The sequence below is a fragment of the Oscarella lobularis genome, chromosome 3 (assembly GCF_947507565.1).
Source record: "Oscarella lobularis chromosome 3, ooOscLobu1.1, whole genome shotgun sequence".
Taxonomy (NCBI): domain Eukaryota; kingdom Metazoa; phylum Porifera; class Homoscleromorpha; order Homosclerophorida; family Oscarellidae; genus Oscarella; species Oscarella lobularis.
In genome coordinates this window covers 99,250-121,040 of record NC_089177.1, presented here as the reverse complement: position 1 = coordinate 121,040, position 21,791 = coordinate 99,250, and the positions used below count along the sequence as shown (strand labels likewise).

The 21,791-nt window shown below is 40.2% G+C and overlaps 7 protein-coding genes across 11 annotated transcripts; 4 read left to right on the top strand and 3 right to left on the bottom strand.

Moving 5' to 3' along the window:
- Positions 1-5: 5 nt before the first annotated feature.
- Positions 6-2,343, bottom strand: LOC136185450 (metal transporter CNNM2-like). Its single transcript, XM_065972585.1, has 3 exons — positions 865-2,343; positions 668-808; positions 6-621 (listed from the first exon to the last, which is right to left on the bottom strand). The coding sequence occupies exons 1-3, from the start codon at positions 2,294-2,296 to the stop codon at positions 176-178; spliced, it is 2,019 nt and encodes a 672-aa protein (XP_065828657.1). The 5' UTR covers positions 2,297-2,343; the 3' UTR covers positions 6-175.
- LOC136185448 (nucleoporin 88-like) lies at positions 1,964-5,388 on the top strand. Its single transcript, XM_065972582.1, has 16 exons — positions 1,964-2,426; positions 2,481-2,752; positions 2,808-2,974; positions 3,029-3,157; positions 3,212-3,496; positions 3,548-3,855; positions 3,903-4,007; positions 4,054-4,132; positions 4,179-4,286; positions 4,342-4,395; positions 4,447-4,530; positions 4,580-4,699; positions 4,749-4,895; positions 4,954-5,080; positions 5,127-5,230; positions 5,286-5,388. The coding sequence occupies exons 2-16, from the start codon at positions 2,561-2,563 to the stop codon at positions 5,347-5,349; spliced, it is 2,073 nt and encodes a 690-aa protein (XP_065828654.1). The 5' UTR covers positions 1,964-2,426; positions 2,481-2,560; the 3' UTR covers positions 5,350-5,388.
- Positions 5,389-5,924: 536 nt separating this feature from the next.
- Positions 5,925-6,867, top strand: LOC136185461 (ubiquitin domain-containing protein 1-like). The gene is made up of 2 exons (XM_065972600.1): positions 5,925-6,278; positions 6,395-6,867. The coding sequence occupies exons 1-2, from the start codon at positions 5,969-5,971 to the stop codon at positions 6,790-6,792; spliced, it is 708 nt and encodes a 235-aa protein (XP_065828672.1). The 5' UTR covers positions 5,925-5,968; the 3' UTR covers positions 6,793-6,867.
- LOC136185445 (uncharacterized) lies at positions 6,820-11,094 on the top strand. 4 transcript variants are annotated; one of them, XR_010669533.1, is made up of 19 exons: positions 6,820-6,925; positions 6,977-7,186; positions 7,242-7,440; positions 7,492-7,565; positions 7,624-7,771; positions 7,819-7,874; positions 7,923-8,048; positions 8,094-8,165; positions 8,216-8,457; positions 8,508-8,635; positions 8,717-8,851; positions 8,905-8,958; positions 9,009-9,115; positions 9,169-9,234; positions 9,285-9,349; positions 9,396-9,569; positions 9,618-10,118; positions 10,177-10,309; positions 10,516-11,094. XR_010669533.1 is itself a non-coding variant. In XM_065972577.1 (18 exons), exons 1-17 carry the CDS (start codon positions 6,881-6,883, stop codon positions 10,069-10,071), a joined length of 2,355 nt encoding a protein of 784 aa, XP_065828649.1. In that variant the 5' UTR covers positions 6,820-6,880; the 3' UTR covers positions 10,072-10,118; positions 10,177-11,094. The 4 variants fall into 4 exon arrangements, 2 of the variants coding, with proteins under 2 accessions (XP_065828649.1, XP_065828650.1); XR_010669534.1 differs by having other exon boundaries at positions 10,177-10,469; XM_065972577.1 differs by having other exon boundaries at positions 10,177-11,094.
- Positions 11,095-11,653: 559 nt separating this feature from the next.
- Positions 11,654-15,006, bottom strand: LOC136185444 (coiled-coil domain-containing protein 186-like). The gene is made up of 17 exons (XM_065972576.1): positions 14,649-15,006; positions 14,496-14,595; positions 14,411-14,440; positions 14,243-14,359; positions 14,056-14,190; positions 13,924-14,001; positions 13,754-13,873; positions 13,267-13,700; positions 13,035-13,215; positions 12,914-12,988; positions 12,769-12,853; positions 12,636-12,715; positions 12,423-12,584; positions 12,171-12,370; positions 12,053-12,122; positions 11,850-11,999; positions 11,654-11,801 (listed from the first exon to the last, which is right to left on the bottom strand). Exons 1-17 carry the CDS (start codon positions 14,924-14,926, stop codon positions 11,721-11,723), a joined length of 2,376 nt encoding a protein of 791 aa, XP_065828648.1. The 5' UTR covers positions 14,927-15,006; the 3' UTR covers positions 11,654-11,720.
- On the top strand, positions 14,674-16,647 carry LOC136185454 (protein angel homolog 2-like). Of its 2 annotated transcripts, XM_065972591.1 has the most exons (3): positions 14,674-15,402; positions 15,449-15,973; positions 16,050-16,236. In XM_065972591.1, exons 1-3 carry the CDS (start codon positions 15,069-15,071, stop codon positions 16,088-16,090), a joined length of 900 nt encoding a protein of 299 aa, XP_065828663.1. In that variant the 5' UTR covers positions 14,674-15,068; the 3' UTR covers positions 16,091-16,236. The 2 variants fall into 2 exon arrangements, with proteins under 2 accessions (XP_065828663.1, XP_065828662.1); XM_065972590.1 differs by having other exon boundaries at positions 14,676-15,402; positions 15,449-16,647.
- LOC136185441 (structural maintenance of chromosomes protein 4-like) lies at positions 15,670-21,785 on the bottom strand. Its single transcript, XM_065972573.1, has 33 exons — positions 21,646-21,785; positions 21,401-21,592; positions 21,172-21,354; positions 20,958-21,122; positions 20,773-20,900; positions 20,567-20,707; positions 20,430-20,514; positions 20,310-20,375; positions 20,184-20,261; positions 20,050-20,136; positions 19,937-19,993; positions 19,748-19,869; positions 19,585-19,693; positions 19,477-19,538; positions 19,358-19,427; positions 19,095-19,297; positions 18,913-19,045; positions 18,810-18,864; positions 18,631-18,758; positions 18,477-18,581; positions 18,295-18,421; positions 18,135-18,238; positions 17,996-18,081; positions 17,865-17,946; positions 17,751-17,813; positions 17,525-17,698; positions 17,370-17,477; positions 17,235-17,312; positions 17,032-17,187; positions 16,908-16,984; positions 16,781-16,859; positions 16,626-16,730; positions 15,670-16,568 (listed from the first exon to the last, which is right to left on the bottom strand). Exons 1-33 carry the CDS (start codon positions 21,754-21,756, stop codon positions 16,425-16,427), a joined length of 3,663 nt encoding a protein of 1,220 aa, XP_065828645.1. The 5' UTR covers positions 21,757-21,785; the 3' UTR covers positions 15,670-16,424.
- Positions 21,786-21,791: the final 6 nt, after the last annotated feature.

The following is a 21,791-nucleotide window of genomic DNA, read 5'->3' as shown; positions in this document are numbered from 1 at the left end:
CGTCGTCAAGGTAATTGCTTATTTTATTTGGTTCACAGCAAAAAGCTGAAATTAGAATTGAATCAAACAAAGAGTTTGCAAAAAAGCAAACTCGAATAACAGTTAATTCCGAAATAACGCAATCTTGAATTTCCCCCCCAACCACAAAAAAATAAAACAACTCAACGAAACTAAGCTAAACATTGGATTCGATCCCAGAAGAGAACGACGTATTCGACGTCTGATTGCTGCTACTTTGGGGTTCCAATAGAGTCGCTTCCCTTGCTTTTATATAATGAATTCGACTTATTTTCACATACTGAACACTTCCGGTTACTTCGACCGAATAATCGGGTTTGTATCCCGATATTGAGGGGCTCGATTTTCCCCCCTGGGATCCAAGCACCGATTGGCCGAAATAAGAAAAGGGGCCCCTTTCGAATTTTAAATTTTCCTGGCCTACGATCACTTCGACGTTTCCGCGAAGAATTAGAACGAAATGATTGGCCACTTTTCCCTTTTGATATATGAAACGTTTTTCGGGGGGATGATTCGATTCGATATCAACAAGAACGTCACTTCGATTGAGAAGACGTTTTAAAACAGAAAAAGAAATCGCATCCGGACGAAAAGCGTCCAATTCTAAATACACAAAATTAGATTAATTAATTAATTAAATTAGTCTTACCTGCGGACAAAAATTGAAATACGGCCCAAGCGAGTTGTGGCCCAATTTTCGTCTGCTCATCAGCATCGCTATTGAGAGCGCGATAGTGCGACAAATCCAAAACGTTACGCGACTCTACGGGCTCGCGAGTTTGATTATCAACTAAGAAAAAATTAATAATTAATTAATTAATCTTAGGGGCTCAACTATATATATACCTATGGTATCCGTTTCGTCAATAATTTCCGACTGTATTATCTCCTCTATGACGTCTTCTAGCGTTATAATTCCCAATGTTTCGTAGAACGGATCCCCTTCCCCTTCGCTATTGACTCTCTGTACGATTCCCATGTGATTGCGATTGGAGCGAAACGTCTCCAAAATCTGATCCAACGGATCCAAATCCCATACGCGCAAAATGGGATGATTATAATGTTTAATAATCGTTCGTAAGGGAATGCTGTCATCCGGGTCCAGAAGACTCAAATCGCGCGTATATAATATCCCTATGATATTCGCTCGTTCGCCATCGTAAACCGGTATACGGGAATGCCCGCGTTGCGTAATCTCGGATATAGTTTTAAAGTCTAATTTCTTCTCTATATTCAATAGGAAAGCGTCGTCTAACTTGGTCATGACGTCATTGACTTTTTTCTCTTTGAAACCCAAGACCCCGGAGAGCATGCCCACTTCGCCCTGATCCAGATCCGCGTACTGTTCGGCGACGCGAACTAATTCCAATAATTGACGTCGATTATAGACGGTCCCCACCTCGTCGCCTAGCAACCAATCCAGGATCTTACTTACCGGAAATGAAACGGGAAACGTCACAGCCATGAAGAAGTATGTGAGCCAAATCGTTCTTGCGCCAACCGAGAGACCGTGACGCGAGCAAATCGACTGCGGAACGATTTCTCCGAAAATGACTATGGCGGCCGTGGATGCTACCACGGCAACGACGCCCGACGTCAAATCGTCCAATAGAATCGTAAAGGCGCTGTTTACGAGAACGTTTCCGAAGAGGAGGGTGCAGAGGAGGTAGTTGCCATGGCGACGGATGGGTTCGATTTTCGCTGCCCATTTTTGTTCTTTTTTCGATCCGCCGCGCATGACGACTTTGAGTTCCATCGGATCCAAGGACATGAGGCCCAAATTTAAACCGGAAAAGATCCCGGATAAAATCATGAGAATTGCTATAAATAGAATGCTGAGCCAAATGGGAAGTGACGTCGATGACGTCACTTGAACGCTTTTCCAGGATTCGATGCCTTGGTGACGATAGGATTTGGAATTGGCGCCGAGACAGACGTAATAGAGACCGATGGCGGGAAAATCGATTTCCACGTGACCCGTCGTCGTCGCCGTTGGCCCGGATTCGAAGACGAAACGAAATGGTCCTTCGCGACTTTCTTCACACGTCTCTTCGTTCGTCGTCACCGAAACGAGTGTCGTATTCGTTATATTGACGCCGAAAAGACGCACGCGCACGAGCGTGCCTTTGACCGTGCACAATGTCGCTGATGACGTAAAACATTTAGCTGATTCTGCGTCGGCTGGCGCGATGCCGTATAATGTCGGTTGAGGTGCTACATAATTAAAATTGATTGCTGCTGTCGCTGCCAAGAAGAAAATGTGGACAAGTGTCTTCATACAATGACAAACTCGACGAGTTTCTCTTCGGCGGGTGAGATCGTAATGACGTCTTCGTGACCTAACGCGCGTTACGACGCTAAGAAAAAGGCGCCAGGCCAGGGGTGCAGTACTGAACAGTGAAGGCGAGGTTCGATCTGCCGCCGATTATGAAAAAAGGGATCATAGATAACGCTTATTTTAGACAGACAGAATTTGCTATAAGAAAGACGGATTCACTGACAAAAATGTTACGAACTTCCGTAAAGACAAGAAGGAAAGAAAATGGACGTTGATTGGCTCGAGCTCTTGGCTGATCATCCAGCCTTTCGCAAGCTTCCAGAGATGGAGCAATCGTCTCGATTGTCACGAAATCTACTCTCCGTGCATCGGGGCGATCTTTACGCGTGGAATGAGCGAGAAGGGGCCCTCATCTGCGTCAATCTCAAACAACTCCACGAAGAGGAAGAGAAGAACGTAAGACTACATTCTTTCGTTTGTGAAATCGTTCTCTCTTTCTCTTTCACCCCAGTATTGCACGATTTTGTGCAGTTGCGTTCCGACCACGCCCATCTCTCGTATTGCGATTAATAATACGGGGCAATACGTCGCGTTGCTTAGCGACGACAACGTATGGATAGCGCATCTTCCGCCAATCGAGAAAAAACATTTCAAAGAAAATGCACAAATTGGAACAAAGTCAATAGAAAAAATAGTATTAAATAATTAAATAAAATATATGATGATGCACAGGTCATTTCCTATTGGTGGTCGATTCTTTCAAGGCGTATCCAAGGCAACGTATATTCGTCAGGCAAAATGGCATCCAGACAGTCCAGCTGATATTCATCTCACAATACTAACATCAGACAATACAATAAGGTCATCATAAATCAATATTTATTTATTTATTAATTATTATATTCTTGACGCTAGAATATTCAATATTTTGAATCCTTCGTCTCCTGAGCAACGAATTCCGCTTGGTTACGAAGAATCGACTCTTTCGACGTCATCATCGTTGGTATGGAAGGCTTCCTATGCACTTCCGGATTCCGATGATAATGTCATTGATTTCGATTTTGGTCTCGTCGAAAATGTTCCAATTTATTCGGGATTTATGAAAACGTCCGAAATGGAGCCAATTCACTCTTTGTTCATTTTGAAGGAAAATGGCGACGTTCACGTGATGTATCCACGTCTCAATCACGCCGCCGCAAAGTCTCGTGACGACGAATTCTATATAATCAATAATTATGACGTATATTTTAGATGTCCCGTATTCTTGTCTGATCCATTGCCTGTTCATCCGCCGACTTCCGCCGAAGATAATTATGAAATTGAAGCGTGTAGCATAATCTGTTTGAAAAGTGATCCCTGTGTCATTGGCATTGGATTATCGAATGGAACAGTGTCTCACTCTCTCGTAATCCGTCAAGATGATGATGATGATGATGATGGAGGAGATGAGAAGACTTTTCCTTTGAAAAAATGTCGTTTTGTATTCGAAATGATTGATCTCAATTTGACCAACTTGGATGAATTGACTGGCAATGGAAATGAATTGCGTCTTCATCCGGGTACTACACAAGGAAGAAGACTTGATTAATTAATTAATATTCTTTAGATCCCGTATTTCCGTCTCGCTATCACATTCAACATCGTCTTGGGATACACGTTGTTACAGTGTGCTGGCTTGAAAATTTGAAACAGTTCTGTGAAATTTCAGAAGGTGGGCGTGACATCTCTCTAATATATTTATTGATTATTTCATTTAGAAGGTTCAGTGGATTTGTTGAGTCAGCAAATTCCTTCTAGAGTCGAAGAGATGTTGTCTGTAAAAGCACTTCCGGATATGTAAATAAATCCAATAAATAAATAATATAATGCTATTTATTATTAGGGAAGCGTTAAAAGTGAATGGTTTGTGCGTTGTAGCAGATCGAACTCTCGGCGGCGTTCTTCTCTTCTGTCTGACGTCAAAACCCGAATGTCTTGCGCTACAATTAGGGCATGAAAATAAATAAATAAATAAGACTAAACAACTGAATTCATTACATCAATAGAAGCCCCTTTGTTGGAACCAGTGCGACGCAGAAAAGAAAAGTTGATATTGAAAGGTAATACATAGTGAATTAGAAATAATAAATAATATTTATTATCTCCTTTAGGTCTCCCATGCGTCAATTGGAACGCAAGGATTTTCTCTATCATATAACGGGATTGCTACAACGATCGAAGCCTCTTCTTCTCAGGTAAATCGTCATGGAATTATTTATTCGTTTATTTTTAATTGGATTTTAGATCCGGGGATGAGGAGGGCGTTTCTCAACAGAAACTTTTTCAAATTCTTATTGAACGCACTCAATTGTTTCGTAGTGAACTTTCCAAGTTGGAGCAAGCAAAAGACGAAATATCCAAACGGTGAAATTAATTAATTACATCAATTAAATTATAGAGTATTGATTTTTAGAGCTATGTTGCTCAAAAGGCAAAAAGAACATCAATTGACTGAATTGGAACGCATGGAAGAAATGAAGGAAAGCGTCATGGTAACGAAAGATGAATTAGATAGAAAATCAAATCAGTGTCAAGGAAGACAAGAGGAGCTCATGAAAAGGTTAAAATAATTAATTAGTATGGGATTTTTATAAGGGGAGGAGTGGGCGTTTCCCCAGGGCTAGAAGCGTTCTTCAAATTCTCAAAAGTCAACAAAACGTCGAGTCAATTGCTGAGAAGAAATTTGCCGAAAGTCTCAAATCAATTCAAAAACGAGTCGAAGCCATGGAAGACAAATTAAAACAGGTTAATAATTATATATAAATAAAAAGAGATTAATAATTATTTGTAGGTGAAAGTGAAATTGAATCACAGATCAAAAGAGAAGTCACGTGATGAAGTCGTTGCACTGTCTTCGACGCAAGAGAAACGAATCAGGCAGATTTTGCACGAAAAGTAATTTGAGACCAAGAAAAAAGTGTAGAATTCTATTTATTTTATCTTAATCTAGCGGCGAGTTATTTAGCGAGACAAGCAATCAGCTAAAACGACTGAAAACAGATTCTGGGTTGTAAGGAAATGCAGAAAAATTAAAATGATCTTTTTAAATTGTTCACGCTTTGACACATCCTCTGCAAGGACTGAGCGCTGGAGAGAAAAAATCAATAAGGTATTTATTATTTAATTAATTAATTATTACCTTCTGGTTGCACTGTCAATACTATAAAAGAAATAATTTAATCTTTATTATTATTATTTGTTATTTGGTCCCCCCTTACCAGTTGTTCATATCAGATAAAGTTACATCCATGCGTTTTAGTTTCTATTTTAAAAAGAATACGGGTTCTTAGAGGTGCCCGGATAAGATGCGAGTGCTTTTTCACCTCGTGAGCGGCTAAGATGGACGAATCTTGAGCTGCAAATGCTTTTGCTGCTTTGGCTAAATCCTTTCGAGGAAACGTTCTAATAAGCGAAAATGGTGTAGCCGATTTGAATATCTTACGTCACTTCCGCTCGATTCGTGACAGAGATGCTTTACGAGCTTCCCGCTGTCCGAAATGCAAGCGGTGAGTTTGTCTGCGACACGATCTTTCACTTCTTCACTCACAGACATGAGACTCGCGCGCACGCTACGTGACGCTAGGATGCCTAAGGTTAGCGTGCGCTAGAAACGAAGAAAAGTGGACCAAAACAATGGGCAATTGCTTCGGAACGCCACCGCCATCGGAAGACCTATCCGGCGGACGCGAAGGAGGTTCGTATTCGGTGGCAATCGGACGCAACAAGCCGCTAAAACGATCGAAATTGCCGTGGAACGCCGACGGGCCAATGACGCGCGGCCAGCTCGAAAGCAAACGCGACGAATTCTGGGAAACGGCGCCCGTATTCGGCGGGAAAATCGAGATATGGAACGCTCTAAAAGCGGCGGCTGAAGCGGCCGAAAATCTCGACTACGATCTAGCGCAAGCGATCGTCGACGGAGCGAACGTCGTTTTACCGAGAGGTACGTTAATTTATTTATTAATTTATTTATTACGAGGGGCGATTTTCTGATGGAGGAAAAAATTATCCGGGGCTTCCACGTTGCGTCATTGCCTAAGGATCCCGTATGTTTTTTAGGTGTTTTGTCCGAGTGTTACGATGAATTGGGAAATCGTTACGTCATTCCCGATTATTGTCTAAGTGTTCCGAAAAATTTAGTTTTAGAAGATAGGGACGATTTTGTTCCGCCTAAAAAGGATTCCCAGCGTCGTCAAGACAACGACAACGACGATGATGATGACGACGATCATAAATTTCCTCTAAAATTGCGTCTTTCTACGGGAAAAGAGATACGCATGAAATTCAAAGAGACGTCAACAATTGCACAAGTGAAACGAGATCTCGCCGAGAAAGAGGAGCTGGATGCGGGGGCCATGCGTCTCTTCTTTTCCGGTCAACTATTGGTCGATAAAGCGACGATACAAAGTTGTAAGATAACGAAGGGATACGTTGTTCAGGTCATTGTGGCCCAGTAGTACTGTATGTAGCAGTAGATTAATCGATTAATTTATGAAGGGATGATTAGAATAATACGGGATATCTGAGTTTTATTCTTCGCTTTTCATGGCCGCAGTCGAGTTCATTTTCTTCGTCGGTCCTCCATATAGCGTAAGAAGGGTCAGTTGCGTGTATATTCGGTGCGAAAGGGATGGGTTTCAGGGCAAAACGCTGCACTATCATCGATTTTATTCGTCGAGTCACGTGCGCGTTTCGGCGAGCGACTTTTTTCGCTCGAAACCGACCGCCGGCCTACGCGAATTCATCGTTCACGTCGTCGATTATCTCGTCGAAGGCCGAAGCGTCGTTCTCGACGACGAGAACTGGTCGAAAGCGACGCGAAATTCGTACATCGTCGCAATTCGAAAAAAGGTACGCCCAACGTCACGTGACGTGATTAGACCGGAAATTGGAATAGCTCTTTTAGATTCCGTCGTGTAAATTCAAATGCGTTTCGTTTTCGCCGAAATTCGGCGCGGAGCAATGCTATTGGTCGAGAGAATGGGCATGCGCACGTAGAACGAGGGAAAAATTGGAATCAACTGACTATATAGACAGTGATATGAAAATTGATCAGTGGATCAATGCTGATCCGTTATCAGCGCATCTTGACCTCACAGGACCAGGTAAAGAAAAAATCAATAATTATAAATATTATTTGTTATCTCTTATATTAGATCTGCCTTATACGAGTGAGGGCTTTGATGTTGTTCAAGTGAAGTCTTCTCTATCTTGTTCTTCTAGCAAAAAGGTGAATTTGTAGAATTTGATTACTTAGTCCTATCTCTTTCTTCTCTCTCTACATGTAGTTTATTTATCCCGGATTGCTCATACAATGGGAAGCAATTATTGATCCAATAAAAGGTTTAAAAGCGAATGCAACTCATGCAATTGCCCAATGGAATCACGCCAATCCATGCGGACGAATCATTCTCATATCAGACGGAAAACGACCAGGTAATCTAATTAAATAATTTAATTAAATCAATAAATAATTGTTTTAGGTCCTTCTGCTAATTCAATTGAAAGTCTAAATCCCGTTGCAACACTCTCTTCTCAAGTGAGAAAAAATTCAAATTCAATTAATTAAAAGTGACGGGTCTTTTAGGTTCGGTGTCCCGTATACTATTTTTCCGTTCTTGCTCCGTCGTCGTACGGCCGATTTTCTCTCCCGCCTCATCCGGGTCTCATAGCCTGGCTTCAGTTCAATCATTCTCTCGCTCTCAATCATCAAGTAAATAGAAAGAGCAATTATACTGTACATTGTTTAATTTTTTAGAGTACGTTTTATGTTGCTTTGTCATCGTATCATAAAAGTGCCGCTGATGCGGCGGGAGTCAAAGCCATCAAAGTAGTATATTATGCAATTTGTTAGTATTATTTATTATTGCGTCTAATAAGGCGTCACGTGTCTTGGACAATGTCAAATCGCTTCTCGCAATTCAAATCGAAATGAAAAGTTTACCCAAGCTGATAGAGGATATTGACTTTGTAGCAATCGCTGGTGAAGAAAGTAGCGATAAAGAAATACCTTCAGGCAAGAATTTAGTTCTCAATGAAACGACATTCCTTTGGGATCAAGTCGACGTCAGTCCGGCTGCAATTCACGGCTTCGTGGCGAAAAACGAAGAAACACTAAAAACGTAAGTCAATCAAATAGATAAATAATTATTAAATATTTAATTAACTTTAGTTATATTGACGCGTGCAAGTATTATGCTCATACGGGAAGTTTAGCGGGCTCTTCCTATTTTCGCGATTCTTCTCCTCCTCCTCTTCCGCCTGAATCTCAATCTTTTTCTCTTTCTGCAGACTCAGGAGGTAATAAATAAATAAATAAATAAATAAATAAATAAATAAATAAATAAGTAAATAAATATTTAATTAGTGTTTTTAATTAAGGTATGTTGACTTATGATGAGATCAAACGCGTCGCTGGAAACCCAGAAATTTATGGGCGTGGCGTCAATTATCAATCCAAAGTAAAAACATTGAATTCGAGTGAAGATGGAGACGGAACTTTCATTTCGAGTCAATGTAATGAAAATAAGTTAGACATCTACTAGTAAATATTTAATTGCTATTTATAGGTGAGGGTAGTAGCAGTGAAAATTATGATATTTCTGCTACACTTAGTTGCAAGAGTAAGCGATAAGAAAAATCGACGCAATAAAATCAATACTTTTTCTTATAGATTCTGTGATTGAATTTTGTTGCAGTTGCCCTATGGGACAAAAAGACGTCTGTTGTAAGCACGTGATTGCCGTATTACGTAAGCACAAGCAGCTACAAGATGACAAAGTACTCAAATAGTACATTCATTTAATTAGTTTAATAAATAATTAATTATTTAGGTTAGGAGGGAGGCGGGTTCTTCAGCTCGACTTCTTCCTCATTGGCTATCTCAATCGGAAGAAGATGTCCTGGAATTTTATTCGTTTAATTTATCTCCTAATAGTATTTCGAATAGGGTGGCGCTAGGAGAAAGAGAAAGAGAAGTGAGAACGTGACTGCTCCAGCAAAGAAAGTCGCATGGTAAGTCTCCTTTTTTATGATTTCTTGACATTTTTCTATTGAGTAGGTCGAGAAAGAAACCGCCTCAAAAAATTGATTATGAAACGGACGAGTCCCAGTCACAAGAAGAAGAACAAATGAAAATAAATTTAAAAACTTCAATAGTCGAGGAGAAGAAAGAAGAAGATTCTGACGTCACGGCAAGCCAAAGTTCGCCCCCCAAATCGCCGACGACGCAAAGGTATCAAATTAAAATTAAAATAATTTTTGAAATATATTTGAGTATTAGTAATGAACCCGCGCCGTCCTTCGCGTTCGTTCCCGATACTCCGTCCCCTCCGCTTTCGCCCGAATTTCTACGCCAAAAACCCGCCTTGCATAAATTTCTCTTCGCCTCGAACGACAAACGAACGCACGTCGCCGAAACTCTCGTTCCGGAAACGGTGAACGAATCGGTTTTGTCAAGAGATTCTTCAACTTGCGTCACTTCTCCCGACGCTCCAACGCCAACGGCGTCTCGCGTTCAAGCCTTTTTCGCGTCTCCCCCCGACAAACGAACGCACGTTGCCGAGACTCTTGTCTCCGATACCGTGACGCCTTCGCCGACAAAAGATCACGGTTCCAATTCCGGCAATGCTCTCGTTCGGATACCGGACAGTCCTACGGCGGCGAAAACGGATACTAATGTGGAGGAGACGGCCAGGGAGTATACGTTTTCTGTTCTAGACGAATTTCTTAGTTAATTAATTAATTAGGCTGGTGCTTTATGACGTCATGTTATTACCTCAGAGTAAGATCGAAAATATGTTTTGCTTTTAAAGTAATTAATTAATTAAAAACGTATCTAGGTAGCGCACGCTGTTCTCTTCCACGTGCAAGCGAAACTGCGACGAAACGAAAGCGAACGGAGTCGACGATTGGCCAACAGCAGCTCGATTGGTTCTCAAAAAGACGACTTCTTCTATTTCGGCTCTTTTGCAGGTCTCTAAAGGGATATTCGAGTCGCGGGGGTCCCTCGAACTTGGATTGGGCGCTTCGCGACACTTGCGATCGCGCCTGCACGTCTAAAAGTGAAATCGCCTTGCTTACGATCGTTTTGACTTGATAAAAAGAGATCTTGGGGAGGATTAGACCAAAACACGTACTAACTGTATTGACCTCAAAAAATAATACATTTTTGTTATCAGCACCTGAATAAGAAGAGGTAGACCGCGCGCGGTCCCAACGTCCTCAGCACGACGGGTCGGTCCATCTGCGGGACCGCGGAGATTTGCATCTTATTGATAAGATGCTATCTCCTAAAGTGCTTGTATCTGCCTCCTTTTGGCATGAGGCCATAACGTCTAAAAGGCCAACGTCTCCTGGGCAGGCTTATATCAATTGCTGAAGCGATTGTGCGGCCCCGAGCAGAAAAACTGCCCAATTTCACGGCGTGAATCTCCACGGGGAGACTACATCCTTATTGTAGTCTTCCTTCTTAAGAGAACGACGCCTAAATCAAAGACGTGCCTGCACTCGTTTCAGATGACAGTGCAGGCGCACATCTCGTCAGTCTCAGTCTTTCTATCCAAGGATGTCTCTGGTAAGCAAATTCATTGCCTCCTATTGGGCTAACGGTTTCTTTTCAGGATTGGGGTCCTGGGCATGACCCCGTCATTAAAAACTGCCCCCAACCGGGGTCCTGGGCAAGACCCCGTTATCAAAAACTGCCTGAAACGCGAGGGGAGACTATGTGCATTTTTTTCAAATTTATTAAATAAATTGACCGTCCCTCCCCTTCTATTTTACGAGCAGTTTTTGATCACGGGCTCATGCTCAGGACCCCGGACGAGAGCAGTTTTTCATTACGGGGTCTTGCTCAGGACCCCAATTCCTAAAAAGCAAACATTAATAATAAGAAACGCGTTGATGGGTAATATGGCTACCTGGTTGACAATTCGCGCGCGTTAGTCGACGTCTGCTTTTGTCTCCATATGCAACCCTCTCTACTTTCATGCAAAAAAACATGCAAAAACGTTCTCTTCTTCGCCAAAACGACGTGCGCTAGCGCTGCACGTGTAGCTGTGCCCAAAGGGAGCTCCCGTTAGCTCCCATTGCGTGGAAAATGAGACGAAGACGTCGCCGTTTTGCAGTTCTCGTCGAAGCTGGCTTTTCTCACGCTGTCTGGGCTCATCGGGCGGCTCGAATAGATCCCCTGCAGGCAAATCACAAACTCAAAGCATTCAAGTACTTACCCAACTCGATTCTAGGCTGTCGAAAAAGCCGGGAAGAACGATGGAGGTGAAGTAACGTCGAAAGGTGCGCAAACTGTCCCGTATAGTAACGCGCGTTTCGATTGAAATATTTTAAATATATATACTAGTTATTACTTATTACCCAAAACTAATTCGTTTTACCTGTTTTCGTTTAATTTCAATGCTTCAACTTCAGTCTGAAGTTTAGCAATCTCATTTCCAAGAGTGTCCAAATTTTCCTGCACACAAAAATCCAGAATTTTGAATACGGATTCATCTTCACTCACCTTCAACGTCATATTCTTGAGAATCGTATCCTCCAAAACGGCCTGCATACGCCCACTTATTTCGAGAGCAAGTTCCAATGTCATACGGGAATCGGTGAGACGAGATGAAAAGACAGAAGCCATGATGCCTCTTCCCTGAGCCCTTTGCCACTAAAAAACCCCAAAAATAAAATAAATAAATAGATAAATAAGTAATTTCTTACTTTGACTGCATCCATTATGGGAGGAGCCAGTGTCCCCGCATCTTCTCTCAGAATATAACTTTGAATTATTCTGTAATCGATTAATTAGTTAATAATTTAATGACGTCATTATTTTAACCTTGTCTTTTTCTTTAATTCTTCGGTCAAATGTTGAATGTGTCCCTCGTAGAATTCAATTTTCTCGTCCTTGCGCGCATGCAAACCTTGAAGTCGACAAATTCGATCCACAAGTATCGTCTTGTCTGTATCCATCTCTTTCAAAGTGCCCGGATATACAATGGAAACCCGCTGCTGTTGCTGATGATTCAGACCACCATCCTAATTAAATTAATTAATCTAATTAATTTAATTTAATTAATTGAGTAGTTACAAGTTCGTCGGATGTTTGAAGTCCGTTTCCGTCTGATGATCCTTGTGATGATCCTCCACTTCCGGATGTCATCATAGTTTGACGATGATTTTCGTTTGCTTGTGATTGGGCTTCTTGTTCTTCTAGTCGTTTTTTCGCCTGCTGCAATTGCCTCGTCAAATCCTAGCGAAAAAAGATGTATTGAAAATTTTAATTCGTTATTGATTTATTTGCCTTGATTCCGGACGTGTTTTTCTTCTTGAGAACTTTGATTTCGTTTCTCTCTTCTTCCAGCATCAAAGTCAATTGTTCCACTAGAAAAATTTACTTAATAAATAAATTCACGGATCTTTATTTATGTGTGCACCTGTGAGAGTTTTGTCCGCAAGTTTCAACGTCATTTCCTCCTCGAATTTCTCACTCTTCATTTTCACACAATTCAAATCATCTAGCTACAAAACAAACAAAGAAATTAATTGATTAATACAGATTAAATATTGGTACTATTATACCAATTTGACTAGATTCATTTCCTGTGATGACGTTTTCTCTTCGAATTGAGCAACAACTTGTTCCAATGACTCAGTCTATAAATTAATATTATGTATTTTTCATTAATTAATATCAATGTACCTTGATAGTGAGAGCCGATAATTCAGATTGCAATTCCGCATTCTTTTTCGTCACTTTTCCCATATACTCCAACAGCTCCCCTTTTTTGTCACGTGACTCATTCAACTCTGCTTCCAATTCCCTCATCGTCGCCCTAGCAACGTCAAACTCCTCTTTCAACTTTTTTCCCTCGCATTCCGCTCTAAAGAAAATAATTAATTATTTAATTACGGCATCCGGGTTCTTCTCTTACGTTTCCAAGCGATCTTTCACTAGCAACAAATCCTCGTACTTCTCCTTCAAATCCCCGTATTGTTTTCCCGCCTTTTCTGCGTCCCGTTTCATTTCCATGACAACCGTTTCAAGTCCCGTCGTCTTTTCTTCGAATTCTTTGGCTTTCTCTCGCAATTGAGTGGCTTCGCGAAAAAGTTCTTTGTGCGATTCTTTCAACGTTTCCAATTCCTTCATTTTAATTTGAAACACTTCCTGTTGATCGAGCAACTCCTGTTCGTGATGTTTCAATTCTTTCTCCTTCTTTTTCAATTCCGAGTCCAACGACGCCGATTTCATTTCTTCCGATTCTTGATATTGACGAATCATCGCCTGACAATCGCGTCGAATTTGTTCCGCTTCTTCTTTCGTCTCTTTCAATTTCGCCTTCACACCAGCCAATTTAGATTTCGTTTCCTAAAGACAAAGAAAAAATTTATTTATTTATTTATTTATTTATTTTTCTTTACCTTGTGGCCTTCTGTTTCGGTTTTCAATTTATTTTGTGCCCATTGGACTTTGATTTGCTGCGACGAAATTTCCTCGCGACTCTTCTCCAATTCCTTTTTCACATCCGCTATGGCGCGATCCTGGAATCAAAAATCAATAAAATTATTAATAAATATATTTATTTATTTACTTTTTCTTCACAAGCTGTCTGCCACTTTGCTACGTCCACTTGCAAGTTCTTCATCCTTCCCTGTATTCTTTCCAACTCCTAAAATCAAAATCAATAAATGTATAGATCTATATTTATTTATTTATCTCTTACTTTTCCCTGCTCCTTGATTTTCTTCTCTCCACGTTCCTTTGATCCAATCGCGTCTTTTCTTTCGATATCTGCTTGAATTAATTGTCGCGATAAACTCTCTTTCTCCTTCATCGCATCCTCGTACATCCCGTTCAACTTTTCAATTCAATTTCGGATAAATATTAATTATTAAATGAGAAGATTTCACCTTTTTTGTTTTCGCTTCTGATTCCATTTCTAAAGTTTTCATCGCCTCTTTCACTTTCTCTTCTTGAGATTTTAATTTTGTCTCCATTCGTCCCAATTCCTCCCTTGTCTCTTCCAACTAAAAAACCCACAATATTTATAATTAATTAATCAAATATGTGAATCCTACTGTAGCAACTCTAGACTCCAAACTCTCAATCTTTAAAAATCAATCAATAAATACCATATCACGTGATCAATAATTTTCTCATTACCGTTTCTAGAGATTTCTTTTTAATTTGATCCAATTCAACGATGGCTCGATCCCTGTCCTCTCTCATCCGGGCTATTTCAGCTTGACATTCCTCGCTCATTCTAAAAAAATCATGTGATAGAAATGTTTCATACGGGAATGTAGCTCTTCTTACGTCATTTTCTCTTTGGCTAATTGATCTCGTTCTCCTTCTAATTCGCTTAGTCTCCGCTTCAAATCGTCCGTTGCGCGTTCCACGTCGGCGCGACGACATTCTTCCGCTTCGCGAAGAAGCTGCGTTTCCTTTTCCAGCTTCTCTGTTTTGCTGAGAAGAGCGACGCGCGCTTTCAGCGATTCTTCGAGCTCTTTTCGCACTGAAAGCACATCCTCTGTCGAAACAGCGCTATTCGGTGTCCCTTTCGGATCTTCGCAATGGTCCTCGTCATCAGCCATGGCCTAGAAGTCAAAGCATTCCGCGTAACGGCCAACAAAACCCGAAGAGACGCTTGCAGTGAACGGGACTTTGTTGTTTTGTAACACACGTGATCAATGACATCACAAAACAAGGAACCCCGCGCACGTTAATCGCACCGCGATGACTTCCTTTCGAGCCGCTGTGCCGCGTCTTGCGCCACCGCCTTATCTATTTTATCCTGGACTGGAGCGTCGTTGGAAAACCGTAGTGGAAGCCAACTCGGACGTCTCCCTGGCAACGTTCACCGTAGCAACTTACAACGTTCTTTCGGACGAACAAATTCGTTTGAATCCCAATCTTTATCGCCACTTACCCCCATGGGTACTTAGCTGGGAATATCGATTTCGTCATCTCCTGCAAGAAATCGCTTACTTCAAACCGGACATCGTCTGCTTCCAAGAAATAGACAATAATCACTATAACACCTATTTCGAAAGACATCTAGGAAGCCAAGGCAATAAAAAATATATATCTATTGATTTTTAATTTCTTCTATATAGGCTACGAGGGTTGTTACAAACGCAGAACGGGTGAAAAACCGGACGGTTGCGCAATCTTTTGGAATCGACGTCTCTTCGAACGTCATCTCGTCCATCCCGTTGAATTCAAACGCGACGGCATAGCAACGTTGGATCGCGACAACGTGGGTCTCATCTCAATTCTAACCACGCCCACCACCCACCACCGCCACGCCCTCTGCATTGTAAATACCCATTTGTTATATAATGAAAAACGGGGCGAAATTAAATTGGCTCAGCTCGCACTCCTGTTGGCTGAAACCGATCGAGCGTGTAGCCACTTTCGTAGAACGCATCCGGATCGTCATCTATTCACTATCCTATGCGGGGATTTGAATTTGATGCCATTTAGCGGCATTTATAATTTCATTCATCGACAACGCATCGACTATCACGGCGCCAATAGAACCATGTTATCCGGGCAATCGAGACGAGCATCATCCGGGGAACCAAAATCTAGCTACATTCTCTCCTCTCCTCTCCTACCAAAATTATTAACATCCGATTGTAAGTTCATAGAGAAAGAGGAGGAGGAAGAGGAGAAGGGACCACGCCCACTCGTACACTCCTTTCCCTTTGTTAGTGTTTATGGGCACGTGTCTGAAAGGGGAAACCCGGAAGTGACGACGTATCTTCTCAAGGGGACTCAAGAGACAGTCGACTATATATTCTATACGCCGCATTCGTTTTCTCCTCCTCTTCCTCGTCGCCCAGGCAACGAAGGGGAGTGCTATCTCCGTGCCAACGCGAAACGCGCGCTAATCGACAGGGATGCACTTCGCTATCACGGCTATTTACCCAACGTTTATATGCCATCGGATCATCAATTATTACAAGCTCAATTTAGCATTGTATCAAGAAGAACGTATAGGGGAAGGGGAAGGGGGCGTGGTTGGTCAAGAAAAAGGGATACATAGTAGTAGTAAAAGAAAGTCAGGTTGGGTTTTTTTCGTTTGTTCTACGCTTGTTGTGTGATTGGTGTATCGATTGAAACGCTTCCCGTACAGTCATTTACCTTGAATATTCCGATCATTCGATTGGACAATTCAAACATGTTTGGTCGAAGACTGATGATGACGAATTGAGCGTTCTTTGTTCTTTCCTAAAACACGATCACGTGATGATTATATGAATTTATCAATAAATCAATAAATGTTACTTTGATGTAGTGTCCCACAATGGAGACGTTTTTGACGTCGAGAGCTGCGTCAATTTCGTCCATGACGTAGAGAGGACTTGGTTTGTATTGGTGCAGAGCAAAAACCTATATGTAAATCATTATTATCATCATTATCAATCATGTGATCTCTTTACCAAAGCCAATGAACTCAACGTCTTTTCTCCGCCAGATAAATTGCAAATGCTCTTCCAACTCTTCTTGGGCGGACGAACACTATGTATATATGTAGCATTATTAATTAATTAATTATTAATTATTTACCTGAAGACAATTCCCTCTGAAAATGGATCCAAACTATCGACAAGTTCCAGTTCCGCGTCTCCACCCAAAGTAATCATCTATTTAATTATTATTAATTATTATTAATTCTATTTGTATTTTATACCTGATACATTTCCTTGAGTTTTGCTGTAATAAACGTGAATCCTGCCATGAAGGAATCGAGTCGTTTCTTTCTCAATTCGTCGTGTTTTTGTCGCGCGAGATCGCGTTCTTTCGTCACGCCCTCCAGTTCTTGAACACGTGACATGTACACTTGCTCCTAAATTTAATTAATTGAATTGATTATTTTAATTGGATAATTATTACTTTTCTTCTGTATTCTTCTATAGCCGCCATATTGGGGTTCATGTCCTTTTGTTTGGATCGAAACACACTCACTTGATACTTTTAATTAAAATAACACACGTTTATTTATTCATGTGAGATTAAATAATTATTTACCTTCAGAGAATCTTCGTCTATTTGAGCCAATTCGTCTTCAGGCAACCAATGAAATTCTTCCACTTGTTCTCCCTCCAAAGTCAAAGATTGCAACGTCATTTTATCAATCTATCAATAGTAATTAATGACGTCATTGAATTGTCTCTCACACTCACCTCCTTCTTCCACATTTTGATTTTCTTCTGACTTTCCGATACGCGAGCCTCGGCTCTTTGGAGGTGATGTTTAATATCAACAAGTTGCTTACTGATCTGGCTCTCCGCTTCTTCCACAGCGCTCAGCTCTTTTTGCATTCTTTTCACACGCTCTGCATAAACACCAAGCTCTTTCTAGAATTACATTTAATTAATTCAATTAATCAATTAATTAATTATTATTTACTTGAGCTGTTTCTGCTTGATTCAAAAGCGTTGTTGCTTCGCCATCCAACGCTTTGATTTCAGTCTAATTATATAATTACTGTATGTTAATTCGTTTTCAATTATTTTTGCATACCTGAAGTTGTCTTATTTTTTCCGTTGTTTGTTTGACGTCATCTCCCAACGATTCCACTTTCTTTTCCGTCTTTATTAAATTTCTACACAAGACACATTAATTTCATTAATTAATTAATTAATTATAAACACCTTTCGGCTGTTTTAATGGCAACTCTGGCTTTGGTTATTTTGCTATTTGCCTCGTCAATTTCTCCACTCACGTGATCCACTTTATCCTATTAATTAATTAATCCAATTAATTAAATGAATAATTCAATTTTTCTTCTACCTGTTGAGATTTGACTTGCGTGTGTGTGATTTCCATTATTTGATCGTGAATCCTGCGTACTTCCGCTTTGACGACTCCCGCATCTTCTTCCACCACGTCCAATTCTAATTCATTAATTAAATGAAGAAATCAAAGATATTTATTTATTTATTTATTATGCCTTGTTTCAATTTCTCCACATTCTTTTGCAACGTTTTAACTTTTTTCGGATCCGGAACGAGTTGCTTCAATTCCGCTTCCATTTCCGGGACGCGTTTCTTCAATTCTTTCACTTGAAGTTTAGAACCCTAGGGGGGAAATCCCTATACATATTATATATAAACAGAAATTACAATCTATTACATTGATGTCAATAGCACATTTCTTCATCTCATGCTCAATTCCTTGAACTCGATTTTTCAATTCAACGAAACGACGTTCAAGTTCCTCTTTCCTTTCATGCAAACCCTAAAAAATCAATAATAATAATTATTATACCAGATGATGATATACGTACTTCAAGTTCTTTGGCGTCCGTTTCTAATTGAGTTTCCATTTTTCTGACGTCAGCTGCAGAAAATTCCGATTGAACTTTCGAAGACATTCTCCCCTTGGAAACTTTTTTCCCGCCACCAGACATCGTCCCTAAGAAAAAAACAATTATTTAATAATTAGGATTTGATTTTATCCGGTCACCTGATATGTCAATGAGTTCTCCTTTCAATGTAACAACTCTGTAGCGCTGATTTCCCTAGAGATAATTAATTAATTAATTATTAATTATTAGTGTTGTGGTTACTTTGTATGCAATTCGTGTGGCTTGTTCCAAATCCTTTGCCACAAGTGTATCCCTCAATCCGTAATAAAAAGCGGGCGCAAATTGGCGATCTTTGAAACGAATCAAATCAAAAAGACGAGGAACATTTTCCGGTCTAATTAAAAAATCCAATAAATCAATAAGATTATCACTCACTCACTCACGTGTTAATTTTCTGCGAAGCTTTTCCCGCCCATTTTCCCATTTTATCCAAGCCAATAAACGTAGCAATTCCAAGCTCATGTTTCTTAAGGAAATCCACACATTTCACTGCAACATCCATTGTATCCACAACAATAAAATCCAAAGGACCACAAGCTGTGCTCACAGCCACGTCATAATCATCATCAATTGCGCCAAGATCACCCTTTAATTAAAAAAAGAAAATTCATCTATTTATTTAATTAATTAATTATTGAGATATTGCCAAGCGTCCGTGAATTCCGGCGATGTTTCCCAATCGTTTTTGTTCTAATAAAGATTTCAGGACTTTGTTTCTAATTAAAATAAATCTTTAAATCAAATATATTTGAATTTTTTACTGACTGGCTTTGAGATGCTTGCATGGAAGATTTTTCTTCTTGAACTCGAATTCGATTCGTTTTCACCTTAATCAAAATTGAATTTTTGAATTCTTTTTGTTTGGGGGTGTACTTTGGCTGAAAGTTGTTTTTCTCTTTGGACTACACCTGCCAATTCTCTTTCCGTTTCTTCAAGCTGTCTCTTACATACGGGAAACTCGTTTTCAAAACGCTTCAAATCCCTTATTATATATGAATCACGTGGGGTGTGGTATGCATAACTCAATGTACTGTACTTTGATTTTTCTGTAGCCGTTTTTTCCGCCTGTTCCAAATCGTCTTTCGCCTTTTGTAGGGCTTCCTCTTGACGTCGATGTTCCCCCGTCAGCAAATCAAGTTCAGCCTTAGCAACAGTGTGCTACAATAGAAGTCACGTGATGATGAGTATTCATTTATTTATTTATTGATTTATTGATTTTTAGTACCTTGGCTCTGACTTTGTTTACAGCTTCTTCCTTTTGGAGAAGAATCTGTTCTTTAGCCTAAAATAGAATTTTCTTTATTATTATTTTAATTATTAATTCTGTATTGAATTTACGTCTTTTTCGCTTTGCAATTCCAGTGTAGCGTCTTTTAGACTGGCCAGAATTTCCTTCAATTTCAAATCTTCCCGCGCTTTTCTCTCCTAAATAAACCAAAGATTAAAAAATTATTAATTATTTATCTATCTACTTCAAGAGATGGAAGTGTTTCTTCCAATTCTTTAATTTCCCGTTGACATTGTTCAGGAACTAACTTCAATTCTTCCACCTAAAATAAATCAATTAATTAAAAATAATCATCTATTGATATCAAAACCTTAGCCGTTTCTTTCTCAAGAGCCTTCTTCAATTTCTTCTCTTTTTCTTTGCTATGCTTCAAGTCCTCAAAAAAATCAATAATTATAATTAATATTTGAATTTTTTTCTGCGTGCTTACTTCTCTCAATTTCACGTCCCTTCTTTCGCACTGCGCAAACGCGGCTTTCGCTTTCTCCACGCTATCACTCAATTCCTCATAAGCCCTGTGATCACGTGATCATCATTAATCTATTGATTTTTTTCTTGTGTACGTACTTGACGTCATTTTCATTTTTCTTTGCAATTTCCACTTTCTTTTCATCTGAACTTTTCAATTTTTCTTCCAATTCCGCTCTTTGTTTCAAAATCTTTTCCTTTGTTTCGATTCCTTGTTCTTCCTCCTTGCCACACTTGTAGCTATTCGATTCCCCCCCCCCAAAATTATTTATTCATAATTTTTATGACGTCATTTCTTTACATACATGAAATGTTGATGCAACAGGTGACGTTTTTTCGTCAATTCATTCTCCAATTTTATAAATTCGACGGCTTCGTCTTTCGCTTCTTCCAATTGAGAAATTTCCTTCTCCATCGCCTTAACCCTATTCAACTATAAGAAAAAATCAATAATTAATTAATTAATTAATTATTGATTTTTCAACCTAACCTTTTCGCCTCTCTGTTCAGCCAATTTTTCCAATTCCAAAGCCGCTTCCTCAATAGACGATTTAAACGAACTCGATCCAATTATATCTTCCAAATATTCCAACATTCCATCTTCGTGTTCAGTCGGAGCTTTGGGCTTCATCTGCGATATCAACTCAACTTCACCCTAAAAAGATAAATAAAATATTATTTTTTTCTTTTCTTTTCGGTCTTACTTGAAGAATTAGAAATCGATTGTGATCCAAATCGATTCCTTCGCGTCGCAAGAGCGCGGCGACTTCGCGAAATTGAACGCGTTTTCCGTCGATCGCGTAAAACGACGAATTATCGCGAAATGCCGTTCGAGAAACGAAAAACGAACTTTCCCCCGAAATCGTTTCGAAATCGTCGTTTCCCGGCTAAAAAGCGGCGTTTTCGAAGCGTTTTCGTGCGCGCGAGGCTTACCAGGTCACGAATCTTTGCGAAATGAACCGTTACCGTGCATTTTTCGACGTTTTTACGTCGATCTGAGTTGTGAATGAGAACTGAGACCTTTTTCGAGCGAATTTTCGACGCCCGATAGCCGAAAACGAATAGCATTGCATCGATAACGTTCGATTTGCCGCTGCCGTTCGGTCCGACGATTGCCGTGAAGTTCTGCGCGTTCGTTTTTTTGAAATTTCCGTTGGGTTCCCCGCGAGGGGGCTCACCTTGTGAAACGGTCCCAATGTGCGCACGCCCGCGTACGATTTGAAGTCTTCGTTGACGATTTTGGTGATGATAAGTCGCGACGAGTCGCTCGAAACTTCGGTTTCCGCCATCGCTTCGAATCGCGAGTGCTAATTGGTCGAGAACG

Bases quoted from the DNA above. Each gene is read 5' to 3' on its own strand.
- LOC136185454 (XM_065972590.1), top strand. From the start codon at position 15,069: ATGACTTCCTTTCGAGCCGCTGTGCCGCGTCTTGCGCCACCGCCTTAT. The intron at 15,403-15,448 runs GCAATAAAAAAT...TCTTCTATATAG, and splicing joins AAGACATCTAGGAAGCCAAG to GCTACGAGGGTTGTTACAAA.
- LOC136185448 (XM_065972582.1), top strand. From the start codon at position 2,561: ATGGACGTTGATTGGCTCGAGCTCTTGGCTGATCATCCAGCCTTTCGC. The intron at 4,287-4,341 runs GCATGAAAATAA...TTACATCAATAG, and splicing joins TGTCTTGCGCTACAATTAGG to AAGCCCCTTTGTTGGAACCA. The intron at 4,700-4,748 runs GTGAAATTAATT...ATTGATTTTTAG, and splicing joins AAAGACGAAATATCCAAACG to AGCTATGTTGCTCAAAAGGC.
- LOC136185441 (XM_065972573.1), bottom strand. From the start codon at position 21,756: ATGGCGGAAACCGAAGTTTCGAGCGACTCGTCGCGACTTATCATCACC. The intron at 19,298-19,357 runs GCAATATCTCAA...TTTTAATTAAAG, and splicing joins CCGGAATTCACGGACGCTTG to GGTGATCTTGGCGCAATTGA. The intron at 17,814-17,864 runs GTATGCAAAAAT...TTATATAATTAG, and splicing joins AAAAAATAAGACAACTTCAG to ACTGAAATCAAAGCGTTGGA.
- LOC136185461 (XM_065972600.1), top strand. From the start codon at position 5,969: ATGGGCAATTGCTTCGGAACGCCACCGCCATCGGAAGACCTATCCGGC. The intron at 6,279-6,394 runs GTACGTTAATTT...TATGTTTTTTAG, and splicing joins GAACGTCGTTTTACCGAGAG to GTGTTTTGTCCGAGTGTTAC.
- LOC136185445 (XM_065972577.1), top strand. From the start codon at position 6,881: ATGGCCGCAGTCGAGTTCATTTTCTTCGTCGGTCCTCCATATAGC. The intron at 7,566-7,623 runs GTGAATTTGTAG...CTCTACATGTAG, and splicing joins CTTGTTCTTCTAGCAAAAAG to TTTATTTATCCCGGATTGCT. The intron at 7,875-7,922 runs GTGAGAAAAAAT...CGGGTCTTTTAG, and splicing joins TTGCAACACTCTCTTCTCAA to GTTCGGTGTCCCGTATACTA.
- LOC136185450 (XM_065972585.1), bottom strand. From the start codon at position 2,296: ATGAAGACACTTGTCCACATTTTCTTCTTGGCAGCGACAGCAGCAATC. The intron at 809-864 runs GTATATATATAG...ATTTTTTCTTAG, and splicing joins TGACGAAACGGATACCATAG to TTGATAATCAAACTCGCGAG. The intron at 622-667 runs GTAAGACTAATT...TTGTGTATTTAG, and splicing joins ATTTCAATTTTTGTCCGCAG to AATTGGACGCTTTTCGTCCG.
- LOC136185444 (XM_065972576.1), bottom strand. From the start codon at position 14,926: ATGGCTGATGACGAGGACCATTGCGAAGATCCGAAAGGGACACCGAAT. The intron at 12,371-12,422 runs GTAACTACTCAA...TAATTTAATTAG, and splicing joins TTCAAACATCCGACGAACTT to GATGGTGGTCTGAATCATCA. The intron at 12,123-12,170 runs GTTAAAATAATG...AATCGATTACAG, and splicing joins GAATTAAAGAAAAAGACAAG to AATAATTCAAAGTTATATTC.